Source organism: Molossus molossus, unplaced genomic scaffold (genome assembly GCF_014108415.1).
Source record: "Molossus molossus isolate mMolMol1 unplaced genomic scaffold, mMolMol1.p scaffold_m16_p_6, whole genome shotgun sequence".
Taxonomy (NCBI): Eukaryota; Metazoa; Chordata; class Mammalia; order Chiroptera; family Molossidae; genus Molossus; species Molossus molossus.
In genome coordinates this window covers 36,311,010-36,327,537 of record NW_023425399.1, presented here as the reverse complement: position 1 = coordinate 36,327,537, position 16,528 = coordinate 36,311,010, and the positions used below count along the sequence as shown (strand labels likewise).

At 43.0% G+C, this 16,528-nt stretch overlaps 1 protein-coding gene across 1 annotated transcript in view; it reads right to left on the bottom strand.

The window, feature by feature from the left end:
• Nucleotides 1-2,514: 2,514 nt before the first annotated feature.
• ISM1 (isthmin 1) overlaps nt 2,515-16,528 on the bottom strand; it is a 69,718-nt gene continuing 55,704 nt past the window's right edge. Inside the window, exons 4-6 of the mRNA XM_036245155.1 lie at nt 8,158-8,301; nt 5,437-5,526; nt 2,515-3,090 (exon numbers count right to left, since the gene is read on the bottom strand). Coding sequence (XP_036101048.1) covers nt 2,573-3,090; nt 5,437-5,526; nt 8,158-8,301 — 752 coding nt within the window. The 3' untranslated portion in view covers nt 2,515-2,572. The remainder of the gene's footprint in view (nt 3,091-5,436; nt 5,527-8,157; nt 8,302-16,528) is intronic.

Below are 16,528 nucleotides of genomic sequence, written 5' to 3'. Positions count from 1 at the left end.
CATTCCTCTGTTCATCTCTCTGAGCATCCCAGTCTTCAGAAAATACCAAGCTCTTTCCTTCGCTTGCCTTTGTCCATACTGTTTTCTTACTCAAAATACTCACTTCACCCTCCCTCTTTGTTGTTTTATGAAATATCAATTCTCCATTAGACCCATCAAGTACTTTCCTGATTCTTGCTTCTATTTTCCCATCATATTTTGCACTTACTCTTAATAGAACACATATCAGAGGGTGTTATTGCTGTAAATTTTTATCTCTTCTCATGTGTTTCTTTCTTTCTTTTTTTTTTTTTTTTATCCTCACCTGAGGACATTTTTCCATTTTTTGTTCAGGTAGAGTGGGAGGGAGAGAGAGGAACAGAGAGAGAGAGAGAAACATCGATGTGAAAGGAACACATCGAGTGGCTGCCACCCGCACAACCGACCAGGGCCAGGGACAAACTGCAACTGAGGTACATGCCCTTAGCGGGAACCGAACCCGGGTCTCTCAGGACCGCGGTCTCTCAGGACCGCAGGCCAACGCTCTAACCGCTGAGCCAAACCGGCCAGGGCCTCTTCTCATGTGTTTCAATGAAACTCAGGTGTTTCATCTCCAGCCTCTGCTTGAATACCTGTCCTGACAGAGAACTCACCATCTCAAAGGTAATACATTTAATTGCAACAAACTCTTTGCAAAATTGTTTTCCTGGTATAAAAAATCATTGGTTCTCTCCCTACCAATTCAATTGCTTAAATTTCCTTCAGATATGAATAAGGCTTCTAATTTCATAATTGAAAATAGATCTCAAATATAAATATACTGAGAATGGGCAATAAATGGATAATTCATTCTAAAGTGTAAGTGACTTAGAATACGAAAAGAATTCATTAGAACCTAAGGATAGGGTCATTTGGAATACCAAAGACACCAGGAATATGAGGACACCAAAGATTTGATACAGTAGATACAACACTGGGCTTGCACATGAAAGATGAGTCCTATGTGATTTATTTTATTTGAGCTTTGGTTTTGTCATCTGGAAAAAGAATAATTTGCATGATGAGTAGTTTTACTTATTATCGTAATTGCAGAATTCTGTTTGGAAGCAGCCCTGCTCACCTGGTCTGTCTTAGCCTTTGCTCTAACTTGTTTTTCATAGTTCTTTTTTAGCTCTGTACATTTAACATTGTACATATGTCAATGAGCTTCATCATCCTGGGGGCTGGCTTGACATTCTTGGTGCCAAAGATGCTATGACTTACACCACCCACCATCATGTCAATCAATGAGCCTTTTATTCCCACCTGGCTTGAACCTTCTCTCCCTGGCCTCAAAGCCCTGTTTCACCAGAGCTATTTAAGGGTTTTGTATCATAAATATTTGCAAGTAACACATTTACTGCAGGTAACACATTTTATTATGATTTTATTATATATTCTCTTTTCCTGGAGTTTTGCAAGTAAAGATTGCATAATAACCAACTCTTTATTTGTCCTAAGTTCCACACTACAGAACCAGGTCATATTACAACTGCTTGATGCACTAGACTCAATGACTCAATAAATACTTTACAAAAATAATGTAGTTTATTTTCCTTTCTTAAAACATAAAAAATTAGGATTTCCTAGACTTGAGTCCTCCTCCTCTTTTTATATTTATTTATTGTGAATATATTGGTGGAGAAAAAATTTGTTAAGGTGTTATTAAAATAAAATAGATGAAATGGGGTTTATGTTATTTTCCCATTTATCTTGCTTTTTTTTTCTTTGGAAAAGTGCTATTCCCTGTTTTTATGTCCGACTTTCCTGCAGCCTTCTGGACTTACTAAGACTTACTTAGAAATTCTGCCATTCTGAAGCCTTTTAGTAGAATCAAAGCATTATGCTAATATTGGCCTTCTATTTTAAAGCCTATTTAAAACCAGGCCTCAGATTCACCCCTAAAATATCCACTTGCCCCTGCACTGTCTACCCAGTCTTAGTTAGGCAAGGGCGTTTTGGATACCGAGACTTCAGCAAGGTGCCTCATGACTAAATAATATTTGGTTTAAGGTGGGTACTTTCTTGTTTTGATATATTTCTATTGAGTTAAAGAAATCATTGCAAATTCCTTTTCTCTTCCACCTCCCTAAGCCCTGTCTGAACTCTCACAGAAGTGATTAAACAGTTTCATGATGACAACTCCAGAGAAAAGTTTACGCTTAAGTCACATTCATATTAAATAAGTTATATATAAAAACTTATAATGTTTACAACTTCAGTCTCATTTCCCCTTTGCTTCTCTAGGAAACACTGGATCTGGGTGTGAATTGGATCCCACCCACTATGGCTTCCAGGTTCTTCTGGCTTCTTTGTCCTCATCCTCCTTCCCACATCACCCCTCAGGAGGAGCTCCAAGGAGGTCTGTGGGCACTATAGATGGCAAGGGTGGCTTCAGATGGTAGTCACCGGGTCTGGCGCACATCCCTAGTGTAATTTATAAAAAATACCCGTGTGGTATATACAAACACACACGAATGCAGATAAGAGGGACTCTGCTCCAGGCCGCAGATCAGTGCAGTGCATTTGTGTCACAAATATGGATGTAGCTTCTCTAATATTCCCTGGCCTCTTGGAACTGCTTGATGTAATCTTCGTCCGAGGGGCTCTCGGTGCACTTTTGTCCGTTGTTGGGAGGCCTGGCTTCGTTATACCTGCTCCAGTCGCCCTTGCAGATAATCCAGGGCAGGACGTCCACTTTGTAGTGGAGCTCGGCAGAGAACTCAGTGCTAATGAGGTTGGGTGTCCCGGCCCCTTTGCCCCTGGTGATGAGCTGCATGTTGTCACCATAGCAACAGTGCTGGGCGGCCAGCGTGGTGCTCTCCAGGGACAGCATGGAGCGAATGCAGTACCGGGCAGTGGGCTTGTAGATCTCTAGCTTCTCCTTAGGCCCACTGGCGTCCTTCCAGCGGAAGTCCTTGCGCTTGATGCGGTCGAAGATGTCCGCCGTGTTATAGGCCACCTCAGTGGGATAGGAGCAGGGACAGCTGGGCAGGTCATTGATCACCTTGTGCATGTACTTCTTTAAGAATTCGCTTTTGCAGCTCATCCATCGCTCACAGCTGTCCGTGTCTGAAAAAGCCCACAGAGAAACCCTCTCACCACATGCAAGAAAGGTAGCAGATTGACAGGTAGCTGTCCAGCCCTCCCCTCCCAGTGTCAACCTCTCAGTCCCCTAGAACCACCAGTCCATGCTCACTTCCCTTGAACTTGGGAACTCTGAACTTGATTACCTGTATGTCATCACTAGATTTAACAATCATTCTATATGATTCATCTTTTTTATTTTTTGGAAATATATGCTATTATTATCCCCAAGTTTAGTAGGCATCTACAAAAAGTAAAGATAAAAAAGGAAGATATTGGGATATGGGGTTAAGGTTAACCCCATCATCACCCATAAGAAAATTAACAATGAATCAGAGGGCCGTTTTAAATCTCTTCTATAAACTCATCATTATAGGGTAGAAAATGCCACAAAGTAATATTTCTAGGATTAAGTTGTATTTCTGCTAGTCACTGAGCAGTTAAAACTAAAGCTAGTGGCCTAACCTCTTCACTTTAAGCATCAACAGTGACAATCACTGTGTGGAAATCCATATGAAAAGATGTCTCAAAAGGGAAGGGACTGGTGGCCCTTGCTTTAAGGGAACTTCACATTTAGGCTAGAGGTTCCTTACCTGTAAACCTCGAGCCAGAACCCACCCCCAAGGTGGTGTGTTTGGTCTTTACCGTATTAAAAAATACTGAATTAATTGCTAACATTTAAGATTTAGGTGATTCCACTTATTAATATAGATTCCTGGTTTTTTTTTTATCCTCACCCGAGGACATTTTTGCATCTATCTTCAGATAGAGCGGGAGGGAGAGGAGGGGAAGAGAGAGAGAGAAACATTGATGTGAGAGAAACACATCGACTGGTCACCACCCACACGACCCCAACCAGGGTCGGGGACAAACTGCAACCGAGGTACGCGCCCTTGGTGGGAACCGAACCTGGGACTCTCTGGTCCATAGGCCGATGCTCTAACCACTGAGCCAAACTGGCCAGGGCTGGATTCCTGGTTTTAAAAGGAAAACACCATAAGATATGTTTAATGCTGGTTCTATATTGCCCTGTGGGAACAACTGGCTGAGTAAACAGGCAAAGAGTGGCCACTTGTGCAAACCAAGGTTGAGCAGACAAAAATCTGGTGGTAGAAAACAAAGTCAGTTTCCCTGAAGCAGAGGCTTTGGGGAAGTAGGTTGGGGTGTCAGATCATGAAGGTCTTCAGTGCAGGTGAGGCCTGTTCAGAGGACACTGAGTAACCACTGATGGTTTCTGAGCAATAGTGAGATATTATTTGAGCTGCTGAGTAAGAAGGTATATTCAGTGCTGGTATCAATTTTAAGAGTCCAGGGAAGGAACAGCAGGTATGGCCAACTGTGGTTAGAGGAATAAGGCTTCCAGGCCTTGGTGGACTTGGGGGTAAAAGATGACTCACCAGCTCTGACCCAGGTGCCTGCAAGGTTGAGTGGAAATCAAGTGGCTAGGATGGGGGCGGGCAGCTTGGAGGAGAGCTTGGGATCCTCTTCAGTGAAATGAAGAAGAGAAAGATGGGGCATCTCTCAGGAGCTCAGTGAGGCCTGGCCTAGGTGAAAAGTGTGGACTCTCCTGCTGGGCTGCCTGGGATCGAACCCCCACTCAACCATTTAGTAGCTCTGTGACCTTGAGCAAGGTATTTTCCCTCACCATGCTTCAGTTTTTTCATCTCTAAGTTGAATATGTAAATAGGGCCTGTCTCATAAATGGAGATGGGGATTAAATGGGAGGGAACACAGAGAGCACACAGAGCAGGGTGTCACCAGCAGGGATATGCTAAGCTCCTTTTGGCTCTGAGTTCTATGGTTCCAGCCCTGCGAGCCCTGCCTGAGCAGTAGCTGAGAGAATGGAGGTTCTGTCCTGGGACGTGTGTGTCTGCAAAGCCAGTGGGAGTCTACTTCCGAGGGCAGGGTCTTTAGAAACAAAATTCAGTGCAGCTCCAGAAAATGGCTTTGCATTTTCCCTCAGAGTGCAGATCATCATAATTCATGTACCTCCAGGACATCCATCGACTTACCTATCACACTTAGAGATGTCTAGTGTGATGAGCATGTTGTAAACACTTTACAAATATGAACACTTTACAAATATGGAGTTACAAATAACTCCATAAATAAGGTAGGCAATGGTTCCCCACACCACCACAGACCAGGAGGCAGAGGCAGTACTGGGTTAAGAAACTTGACCTTGTGCAAGAAATATGCTGGGAGAATTAGACACCGTATGAGGAAAACAAAACATTTAAATGGATCCAAGGATGACATTGCAAAGGCAAAAGGAATGTCCAAAATACTAAATCAATATTTGAATAAAAAAGAAAAAAAAAATCTTCTTACCAACTTCAAACAGTTTGGTGGCATTGAACTCCTCACTCCCCGCGAGCAGACTCACTTCGGTGGCGGCCGTCCTGAAGGCGTCTTCGATTCCTAACACAGACAGGGGCGCATTTCCCTTGTTATATGGAAAAAGTCCACATCCCCCACCAATTAAAAAAAACAAATACACCTCAACAAAGCCTTTTTTTGTGTTCATTACTACTCATGGGTAGAAACCTGCCAACAGAGGAAACAGTAAAAAGCAGGTAGTAGAGCATAAAATATATTAAAACCCCAGATACCATGTGCAGCATGAAATCAGATCCAAATGTGCCTGAATGAGTCCTAAGGAAGTCATTCACTAGGTTCAGGAATGGGTTTTGGGCAGAGGGAGACACATGTCAAGATAGTTGTCTGTCTGGTAGTGTCAGGATGACAAACTAAACTAGAGGCGGTGGCCAATACCAGTTTAGTGATCAATATCAATATTAAGGACTAACTGGGTTAAATCATTACTAGCTGTGTGACCTTGGGAAAGCCACTTAACTTTGTATAACTATTTTCACATCTGTAAAATGGGCAGAAATAAATGAACCCCCACATAGAGTTGAATGAATTAGAGTTATGTGTAATGAATGTACTTACAAGAAGTAGTAAGTTGTAAGAGTTAGCTGATATTGTTCCTTGATTATTTGTCTAGCTCATTTTGAGGATGTAGTAATCCATAGCCAAAGACCAGGTATCTCCTATTCTGGGACTTTTAGTATTGTTGATAATCCTTCAAAAAGAGTAAGCTGGGCTTGTCATTACTTGCTCTGAGGGGCCCAACCCAGCTTGCCTCCAACGTCTTGGCTGTCCTCCCTCTAAACTGCCACCCCACCCAGGCTTCCTTACGAGCAGGAATCCTGTGCAAGCTGAGGCAGTCAGAAGAGGCAGGCGTTGTGGAACGTAGTCTGTGGGAGAGCCTTGGCTGATGTTAGGCCTGACTTGATTTTCTTTAAGGGGCTCTCTCTGATTTTAGGTGAGGCCCCTTGCACTTATTTATAGGATTGACCTAGGGGAAACACTTCTACGATGTGATCACCGCCAGGCCAGGGAGACCACCTGCCCCACGATTCTTTCCAGTAGGGCTGAGAATCAATACACCAAATAAGGAAAGAAATCCTGTAGAAAAAAGTTCTTCATGTTCCAAGAGAATCCTGAAAAGCTGGAAGAGCTGGGAACAGAGAGGCAGGAAGGATGGAAGGAGGGCAAGGTCAGATGAGAAGAAAATGTATGAGCAGGGCTGCCGGCCACACTGCTCTCAGTGGTGAGTAAAAATGAAAAGGTGATATTCAAAATGGCAGCAGAGAAGGACCTTCCCCGATACGATAGCGAAATGGACCATCTTGGGTCTGGATGCCAGCTCTGGAAGGAAAAACAAGAGGCAATGCCCCAAGCCCTGACTTTACATGCCGTCTGAGTCCAGGTGTGGTGGAGCCTAATAGCCTTCCTCCTGCTGCAGGTGGAATCATTTAATGGTTAAGAACACGGACTCTGGAATCCGATTGTCTGGATTTGAATTACAGATTGATTTCTTGCTGCCTGTGTGACTCTAGGCAAACTAAGCCTAGTGCTTCAGTTTCCACAACTGTTAAATACCTATTTCATGAGGCTATTGTGAAAATTAAACAAAATAGTAAGTATAAAGACCTTAGAAATTTGCTTGATACTGAAATAGTAAAAAATTCTCTTCTTCATAATCATAGTTTATGCTTTTTCTTCAATATCTCATCTTCAGTTTTATCTTCATTTTCTCTTGCTTCATCTTGTCAACATCCTTTCATCTTCAAAGTCTCCTTCTTTTCCTTCATTTTTTCCCTATACTCCTTTTTTTTTTTTCTTCCTTCACATATCATTATTACTTATTGCTTTATTTCTAGCCATCCCATTCCATCCTACCACACTTTTACCTCAGCTTCATTCAGAAAATTCTCACAGGAAAAGCATTTGGTGTCTGCTCCACTTTCTGAAACGCACGTGCAGCGCTGACAGGACCAGACCCGCCGCTGCTGACATTTCAGCCCTCTTTTCGCACACACCCCTCGGCTAACACACACGTGCACAACCTGTTCCTTCCTTTCTCTCCTCCAAAACCCCTTTGAGTTCCACTTCTTTTTTGTTCCAAACCTCAGCCTTACAGTTTGAGGACAGAGTTTAAGGGGAGAAAAGGAAAGTCCTCGGTACAGAAGTGAACTTTTCTGTGTCTGAATTTCTTTGAGATGAAGCCATTTGGAATATGTGGTTCTTGGAAGAGCCTAAGATATTATTTTAGGTTGATATTTTACCTGGAAATGGGGAACACACAGTAAATGTAAAACTGCAGAGCAGGAGTCGGTAAACTTTTTGTAGATTCAGAGAGTAAATAATTTAGGCTTTGTGGGTCATATATGGTCTTGGTCGCATATTCTTCCTTCTCTTTATCCTTCTTTTCTTCTTTACAACTTTTTAACCATGTGTGGGCCACACAAAAACAGGCTGCAGTGTGACAGCTACTGCTACAGACACTCACAGTGATTTTTCATCCCTAATATTTTTTTATCCATTAAGCTCATTACTTGCCTCCTGTCTCAGTCTGGTCAGAATTCTTATTAGAAAAATAGGTGTTTTGTTTTTTTTTTTTAAAAAGGATATTTCTTAAGTTTTAAATATAAATTAGAAGTTTCCCCTTGAACTTGGAGCCACACCCCTGCACAAACCCACCTGGGCAGTTGGGACGATCGCACGTCCTGGACTCTGTTGCAGTGCACGCGTAGCCACAAGACCTGGTCCGCTTCTGGTTGCCGTTCCCACAAGTGACGCTGCAGACAGACCAGAGACTCCAGTCGCCCTCCCCATCTGTGGAGTCTGGAAGGGAGCCAGGGAGACAATCACAGCCTCACTCCAAGAGTCCCCCAAACCACCCACCAAGCAGCCTGCCAATTGTCCACTTCCATCATTCTCACTGTGGGAGGGGCCCAGATGCCTACTGGAGTCCAAAGGCTTACAGCTCTAGGGTTCACTTTAGGGATGAACTTCATGAAGACACTAACATGATCAGTACATGACCAGGGCCTAAAAGCTCCCAAAGGTGCCTGGTCGGTGCTTATTGAGAATGCATACATTTGCAGAGCATGGGATCATGAAATAATATGACAGGTAGTTCAATAACCACCATTAGTTCCTTACCTCTCTGTGCATATGTTTACAGAGAGAGACTGACTACTTCCCCTTCTTTAGAATCTGCGCTAGCTTTGGCCTTAAGAGGCCTGGTAGCTTCTGACTTTTGCTCTGGGGAATCCAGTTGAGGCTAAAACTGTGAACTATAGGACAACAGATGGAAAGAGAGAAGCCACATGAGGGACCACCAGGACACTAGACATGTGAGTGAAGCTTCCATGAGCTGTCCAGCCCTTCGCAGTGGACAGCTGGACGCTTTTGATGCCTTCAGGAGCACAGGACCTGCCCAGTGTGGCCCTGCTTGAACTCCTGAGCCATGAGATCATGATAAATAATAAAGTCTGTCATTTAAGCCATAAAGTTTGGGGATGGTTTGTTACACAGGAGTGGGCAACAGATATATAATGGTGAAGCTAGAGATGGTCCTTTGAGGTCATTGCTTAACATCCATCCAACTAATATTTTTCGAGCCCCTGTTACATGCCAGGCACAATTCTAGGATTCTAGGTATGTGGGGTATATCATTAAATAAAACTTTGTAAGATTCCCTGCCCTGGTAGAACTAATGTTTTAGTGAGAAGGGCCAGACAATAATTAGTAAACAAAAGATGAGTAAATTATACAGTAGATTAGAAGTCGGTGAACGGTATGAAAGAAAGAGAAGCAGACCAGGGTAGGGGGTCTGGGATGTGAGAGGGTGGGAGGAGTTGGTACATTATCAACAGTAAATTCCTCTTTTTAAAAATAAGAAAGTAAATCTTAGAGCGATTGGGTCACTATCTAAGGTCATAATGGAGACAGAGAAGAAAACATGGCTTCTAGTGCTAAGCCCTTACTCTCAAAAGCTTGACTCTGTCTGAAGCATCTACACTAAGCGATTTCACCTGGTTTATCCAAATGTTTCTACAGCCTTGGGGCCTCTGTCAGTGCCAAGCTCAGAGCTACAGGCATGTGCCTTGCAGGGAAGGGGTCCTCTCCATTCATAACAGGTCCTGGTGATTGTTATTATGTAGGCCGGGCAAGAATGTACTCCACACATGTTTCTACCTGAGCTGTGGGCCCTGTGCCAGCCTCCTAGGCTGTTGTTTACATGGTGTTCACTTTGAACACTCCTCAGGCAAAAACAGGGCCCCTGAGTCTCCTCAGCCCATTTAGCAGAGTTGGGGTAGGGGGTGATTCATGGTTGTGGCCTCTTCCCTAACCCAGAGTGGAGTATTTGCTCACACATCGCCTGCCTCCATGGGTCTCATCTATTTCCACCCCCTCCCCAAAACAAATTTTTCCGAACTTTGATTTTCTCGTAAGACATGGTTTTCCAACCACATGGCCAAGCAGATGTCTGCAACTACTGCTTTGTGTGAAGGAGCTGGGCCTGCTTCCTCAGCCTTAGCTTCCCCATCACTCCCATCTCTTCCTAGGCATGAACATAGCAGAACAGGAGAGACACAATGCTTCCAGGGGGACAAAGCACTGAGGTGGGGGTGCTGCTCCTCCAAGACTTTGCGGTCTGAGATCTCTTGGTAATTTCACCAGGAACACCAGAGGGAGCCTGCAATGACCACATGAGTGCTCTCTTGTCAGCAGGAGCATCCGGGCACACTGGGTTATGTGCACATGTGACCACTTTCAACCACAACCAACATGCCTCAGTGAGGCCAGATTTGTTCAAGGGAGCAACAAAGCACCGAGTCACCAGTAAAGATTACAATGTCTTTAGATTCATAGGAAGGGGGCAGTGGGTCAGACAGAAAAAGCTTATTATATGACCTAGGTAGAGACCATGTCACCTGGGTGATGGGTACAGGCGCAGGACACAATCCAGTAATGCCAAGAGGTGTCCTGCTTGACTCAGCAGAAGAAACAGGGCCCCAACCATCTAGACATCTCTTGCAACCTTTCCTCAGTGTTGCAGTAACATGGAGAGCTAATTTTGGGCCAAAGCATTCTGAACTTTGAGGTTTTAGCATTAAACTCATCATGAGGCTTATATTGGAATTTCTGCATGAGGTAATTTCTTATTTTGGATCAAAATTATTGAATGTCAACAGTTGTGTCAGATTATTATAATTCCTCCTCCCTTTGGTTGCTCTCCTCTCACACCGACCCTAGCCTGGGCTACCTAACTTGCTTTGGCCAATGGGAAAATAGCAAATGTGATGCAAACCGAGGCTGGGAAAGTGCTCCGGTAATAGGGTGTGCCCTCTTGCTGTAGGGAACTCTTTCCACCACCATGTGAAGAGCCTGGGGCCAATGTCCGGAGGGTGAGGAGCCAGGTGGAGAGAAGCCCCAGCCATTTTAGCACCCAGCTGACATCATTGTGAGTAAAGCCATCCTAGACACCCAGCCAGCCCAGCCAGCCCAGAGCAGAACAGTCCAGACCACCTGCAAACTGTTGAGAGAGAACATGCTTGTTCTTTTAAGGCACTGAATTTTGGAGATGGTTTCTGAAGCAACAAAAGTTAACTGTTATAAATACACCATAACAATCCCCCTAAGATATATTCTCTTCATAGTTAGCAGACTCTGGAACCATGAAGGATTTCTCATCCCAGTATGTGGGTTCTTTGTGTCTTTATTTCAGGTGCTCACAAAGTCATTTCTTTTCCAAACATGTTTTGTATGAGTCCCTCAGAGTTAGGCACAGAACAGTTACATCGCCAGGTGTTGAGTCATTTCTCCTGGGCTAGCAACGAGGACCGCCTCCCAGAAAAAGTGTGTGTCAGCCTACCACCCTAAAGACTCCACAGCATACTGTCCCGGATGACTGCTTCCCCAAAGATCCTTTTCTTGGGGATTTCTATTTGTTTAATGTGTTCAAAGGACAGTAAGGGAATTTCTGACTGTGGAACAAAGCTTTGAGGGCAGTATTCCTTTCTGCTATAATCAAACAAATGTGTTTGCATTTGCTCACCTACTAGGGAACATTGCTCAGAGCAGAAAACTGAATGTAAGCAGCAGTAATTGCTAAGCTGACAACAATGACAGTAATAAATAATCCCTGTGGTTTGACAGCTCCTGTCTGTGACATCAAATTGCTCAGTGAGGGAAGAAAGCAATGCTTAGGACAGTGGGCTGACACCTGGGTTTCAAGGATGTTATTTGAAATGTTAAAGTAGTCATTATACTGTTTTTAAGGCACTAGAGTCCCGCGGACCAGTCATGATGCTTGGGCAACTGAAGTGACTCGGGTCTCGACTCAGCTCCTGGCAAGCCTCCACCACTAATCCTAGGTGATAGTGGCTACCAATTATTGAGGGTCTGCTTTAACCAGATGCTCTGCTTGACACACTGATTTAACTCCTATCATCATTCTGCAAGGTGGAAACACCTTCCTTTTATGGGTAAAGTAATGGAGGCTCAGAGAGGTTGAGGTACTTGCCTAAGGCCACACAGCTCAAACTCAGTACTGGGATTAGATCTGAGGTCTGTCTGTTCCTGCTGTGTCCTGTTCTATATTCTGGTATTCCAGCAGCTTTGATTCTAGCCCAGGTTGGCCTCCTTTCTTTAAGACACCCACTCATGTGGCCATAATTTAACATTACAAAGAAAAACCCTTGGGGAAAAAAATCACTGAAATCTTCTATTAAAATAAGATCATGACCAATTAGATATTTACAAATAACTGAGTCCCCAAGTGGTTACCATAAGCAGTGCCTAGTCATTTTATTATTCAGATTGTTCTGAACAACTTTGGGAATGGTATACTTTCTATTTGACAGAAAATCATTTATTTGAACTTTCTTTTTTTTTTTTTTTTTTTGCCCTGGGTATTACCTTTAGTATCTATACAGAATGTTTTTAAAATATAGTATCTGAAACACATACAGTACAAAGTTTAGCTGACTCATGTTTTCCTGATCACAAGTAAAGTCTAAAGTCTGTTGTATATTTTATAATTTATTCTAAAGATGCAATTCTATTTTATTTATTTTACCTAGAATTTTTTTGAAATACTCTTTGGCCACAGACATTTAAATTCTTATTAAAAAAATCCTACCTTCAAAAATCTGAGATCAACCAGGCCAGTGTGGCTCAGTAGACTGAGCGTCGACCCATGGACTCAGGTCCTGGTTCGATTCCCAGTCAGGGCACATGTCAGGCTATGGGCTTGATCCCCAGTAAGGGGTGCGAAGGAGGTAGCCAATTGATGTTTCTCTCTCTCTAAAAAATAAATAAAAAAACATATTTGAAAAATATCTGAGATCAACATCCTCCACGAAGACCAGTTCCTGTGGCAACTTTGGCTAGTCTCAGACAAGGCAGCAGGCACTCAGGTAGAGTGACTTGCACTGCTTTGTTATTGCATGAACCTCACCTTCATGGGCAGTGTGTTCACTTCCTGTATCCTTCACAGCATCTAATCTAGGGATACATGCTTAGAAACTGCACTATAGTGAAATAAAAGAAGACTCAGCTCATCCAATGCTATATGGAATGCTGGAGATCACACGTTCCTTGTGAACCAGTCTCAGAAGCAATACTTCATTCATTATGCAAATACTACTGAGCATCTATGGCATGCTGAGAGTCTTGGTATCCAAGTGGGTCCAAAGGCTAGCAGCACCAGCTTCTCCTGGGCTCCCACCTCTTTTTTTATACCTACTGCTTCAGAAGCTGAATTTTAACAATACCCCCGGGTTGTTTGTGTGCATATTAAATTCTAAAAAACACAGCTTTTGAAATATTATAAGGGACACATTTTTCTTTATAAAGAAACATCCTGATATCTAGTCTATGATGAGGAAATTACTGAGAGACCCCAAAGTAATAAAATATGGGCGTTTCTTCATGGCCCAGGGGTGCCTTGAGGTTCAGATGCAAGGTGCTCTACAGGTATCTTAGGCCTTGAAAGCTGGCGTGAGGGTGGCTGAGTCTACTACAGTAACTGTTCCAGTAGAAGCAAATTCTATCCTCAAGAATAAAATAGATGCTCTAATGTTCATGAATTAAGCAGAGGGTGCTCTGTAAAAGCTTTAATGAAAGAGCTGTTTCTAGAGTTAGTCTTCAAACTTCAGTGAGCATGGGGATCACCTGCAGACTTTGGTTGAAAAAGAAACAAAGCAGCAAAGACAGACAGACTTCAGGTCTCACTGCTGGATATTCTGGTTCAGTAGGAGGTCAGCAGTGGCCCTCAACCTGAGCTCACACTGGAGTCACTCATGAAGCTTTAAATGACAAAGATGCCTGAGCCCCACCTCCAGAGATCCCAATTCACCAGAGAGAGAAATCTGGGTATCAGGGTTTTACAAAATTCCCCAGGTGAGCATAATGAGCAACTGAGAACCACTGAATTCGAATACTGGTGCTCAATATACCAGAGTCCCCTGAAAAGTTTGTTCAAACATAGACTTTGGTGACCCACTCCCAGAATGTCTGATTAAGTAGGTCTGAGGATTAGAAGACTGAAAATATGCATTTTTATCATGGTTCCAGGTGATGCTGATGCAGTTATTTTGGGACCACACTTTGAGGGTCACTTTGGGACCATACTTTAAGATAGAAGGGTGGGGTTGTGGCTAGAACTAGCTTTTCTTTCTTTTTTTAAACTTTACAATCGGAATTCTGATGCCTAGGGTCTAAGCCCTACTTGTAGAAATAATCTTCTGTGTGTGGGCTGGGCAAACAAGTGAATCCACAAAGCTGTACAATGTCAGCCTGGCACCCAGGGATCCTGTGTGTTTCGTTTCTCTGTTTAACAGCACTGGATTTTTCCTTCCATTTCTATTTTCCAATTTAAGTGACCATTTCTAGACCCACTCTGCTGTCCTAAAGGATGTGCTATTTTCCCCCTAAAGAGGCAGAATAACATGGTGATCAAGAGGACAGACTTTGGACCAAGTGAGATAAATCCTTGAGGTCAAGTTGCTTAATTTCTTCAGGCTTCAGTCTCCCCATCTATAAAATGGGATACCTGGCCCAGAAAGCTGATTAAATGAGCGAATACATGTTAGATGCCATGAAGAAGGATTGGTGCGTTGTATGTTGGCCACTCTTCCTAGTCCTTCTTCCTGGAAAGGAGATAAACTGGACTTCTTCTGGGAATGGGGAAGGTTTCTCAAGTTTCCTGGCTGGACCCTTCCAGCTTTGGGAGTTTTTTCTGCTCCCCTAGCATTTGGTGTATATCTCCACCATGGCACTGTTTTGCTCTATCAGTTAATTTTTCTCCCCTTGTCCACAGATAGGTGAGACCCTCTTTAGGGAAGGACTGTGTCTTACTCATTTTTGGATTATCAGCACCTAACATAATGCTGAACACAAGATATGCTCTTAATAAATGAGCCCTGACTGGGTGACTCAGTTGGTTGGAGTGTCATCCCATATATCAAAAGGCTGCAGGTTCAATTCCTGGTCGGGGCACTTATCTAAGGTTGCAGGTTTGATTTCTGGTTGATCAATGTTTCTCACATCAATGTTTCTCTCTCTCTCTCTCTCTTCCTTCCTCTCTCTCTCTAATATCAATAAAAACATGTCCTCAGCTGAGGATTAAAATAAATGAAGAAATGTCTGTTGAACAACTAAATAAAGCAGCTGGAAAAAATGATCTTGCTATTTTGGAAGTTGCTTAGAAACATCTATTAGAAACATACAATTGGTCTTTTGGCTGAAAAACAGGTGTAAGTGTGAGAGTTCTTGATAAGTCATCCTCATCACACAGTGTTTGCACCTGAGTCTACTTATGGTGAAGCCACAGAATATCACAATGATGGATGCATTTATAAGATAGCAAATATTCTATAGCATAAGGCTCACTGCCTGATTCCTCACAAAGGCTGCTTCTTCTTTTTGGACACATAGAATACATTTCCCAGACTCTCTTGCAGCTATGTGAGGCCATATTATCAGGTCCTGCCAATAAAAATTGAGCAGATGTGACATGTATCATCTCCAAGCTGAGCTGTTTCAGAGCACGTGTATCTTTTCCAGGCTGAATCTCTCTTGGCTGAGCTGGATATAGAGCATCCAGTGCATAACTCTTAGGCCCTAACAGTTGGTGGAGTGCTAAGGTAGAAGGTGCCTGGGTTCTTGAATGACTGAGTAGAGCTGAATTCCCTCTACCCTGTCTCCCATCTCAAGTGAAAAATGAACTTTGATTATTTAAATTACTGAATTTGAAAGTTTTTTACTTGGCTTGTCTTATGATAAAAACATGAGACACTAGAAGTCCTAACTTGGAGTCTAAACATTTATTGCTGGGAGGTCTCATCTGGACAACCCTTGAAGCATATGTTCATGTGGATTCCCAAGGGCCACACTACTGCCAATGTCAAACACAGTGGCCTGCTCAAAGGAAGCAGCAGAAACAGTTCTTCTTTTCTTTCTTCTTTAAAAAAAAATTTTATATGCTTCTATTGGTTTTTTAGAGAGAGAAAGAAACATTGATGTGAGAGAGTAACACTGATCGGGTGCCTCCTGCATGCCCACTATTGGGGATCGAACCTGCAACCCAGGCACATGCCCCGGCCAGGAATTGAACTGAGACCTCTCAGTTCATGGGATGGCACTCAATCCACTGAGCCACACTGGCTGGGCTATATTTCTTTTACTAAGTTGATTTTCACTACACATTTTTACAGTAAAATATACATGGAAGTTGGGAAGTCGATTCGGTGATTTCGTCCTTTTTAGAAATAAAGTTTTTTTTTTTTTTAAAGGCAAAACCGCAAAGACCCCTCACTTAAAAAAAAAAAAAAGTTATCTTCTAGGATAATTGGTGTGATTTTAAAATTATAGTCTTTCCAGAAAAATGCGGTTGCTGGTGCCTCCTTGGGGCTTCTGCGGAATAGAGATTTTATGAGGTACGCCTCATAGAAGACCAAAAGCCACATACTGTAAACTGGGTTTTGCTTGACTCTATGTCCTCATCATCCTCATTTATTCTACCCATCAATTTTATATTACTGGGTGGTAAACTCAC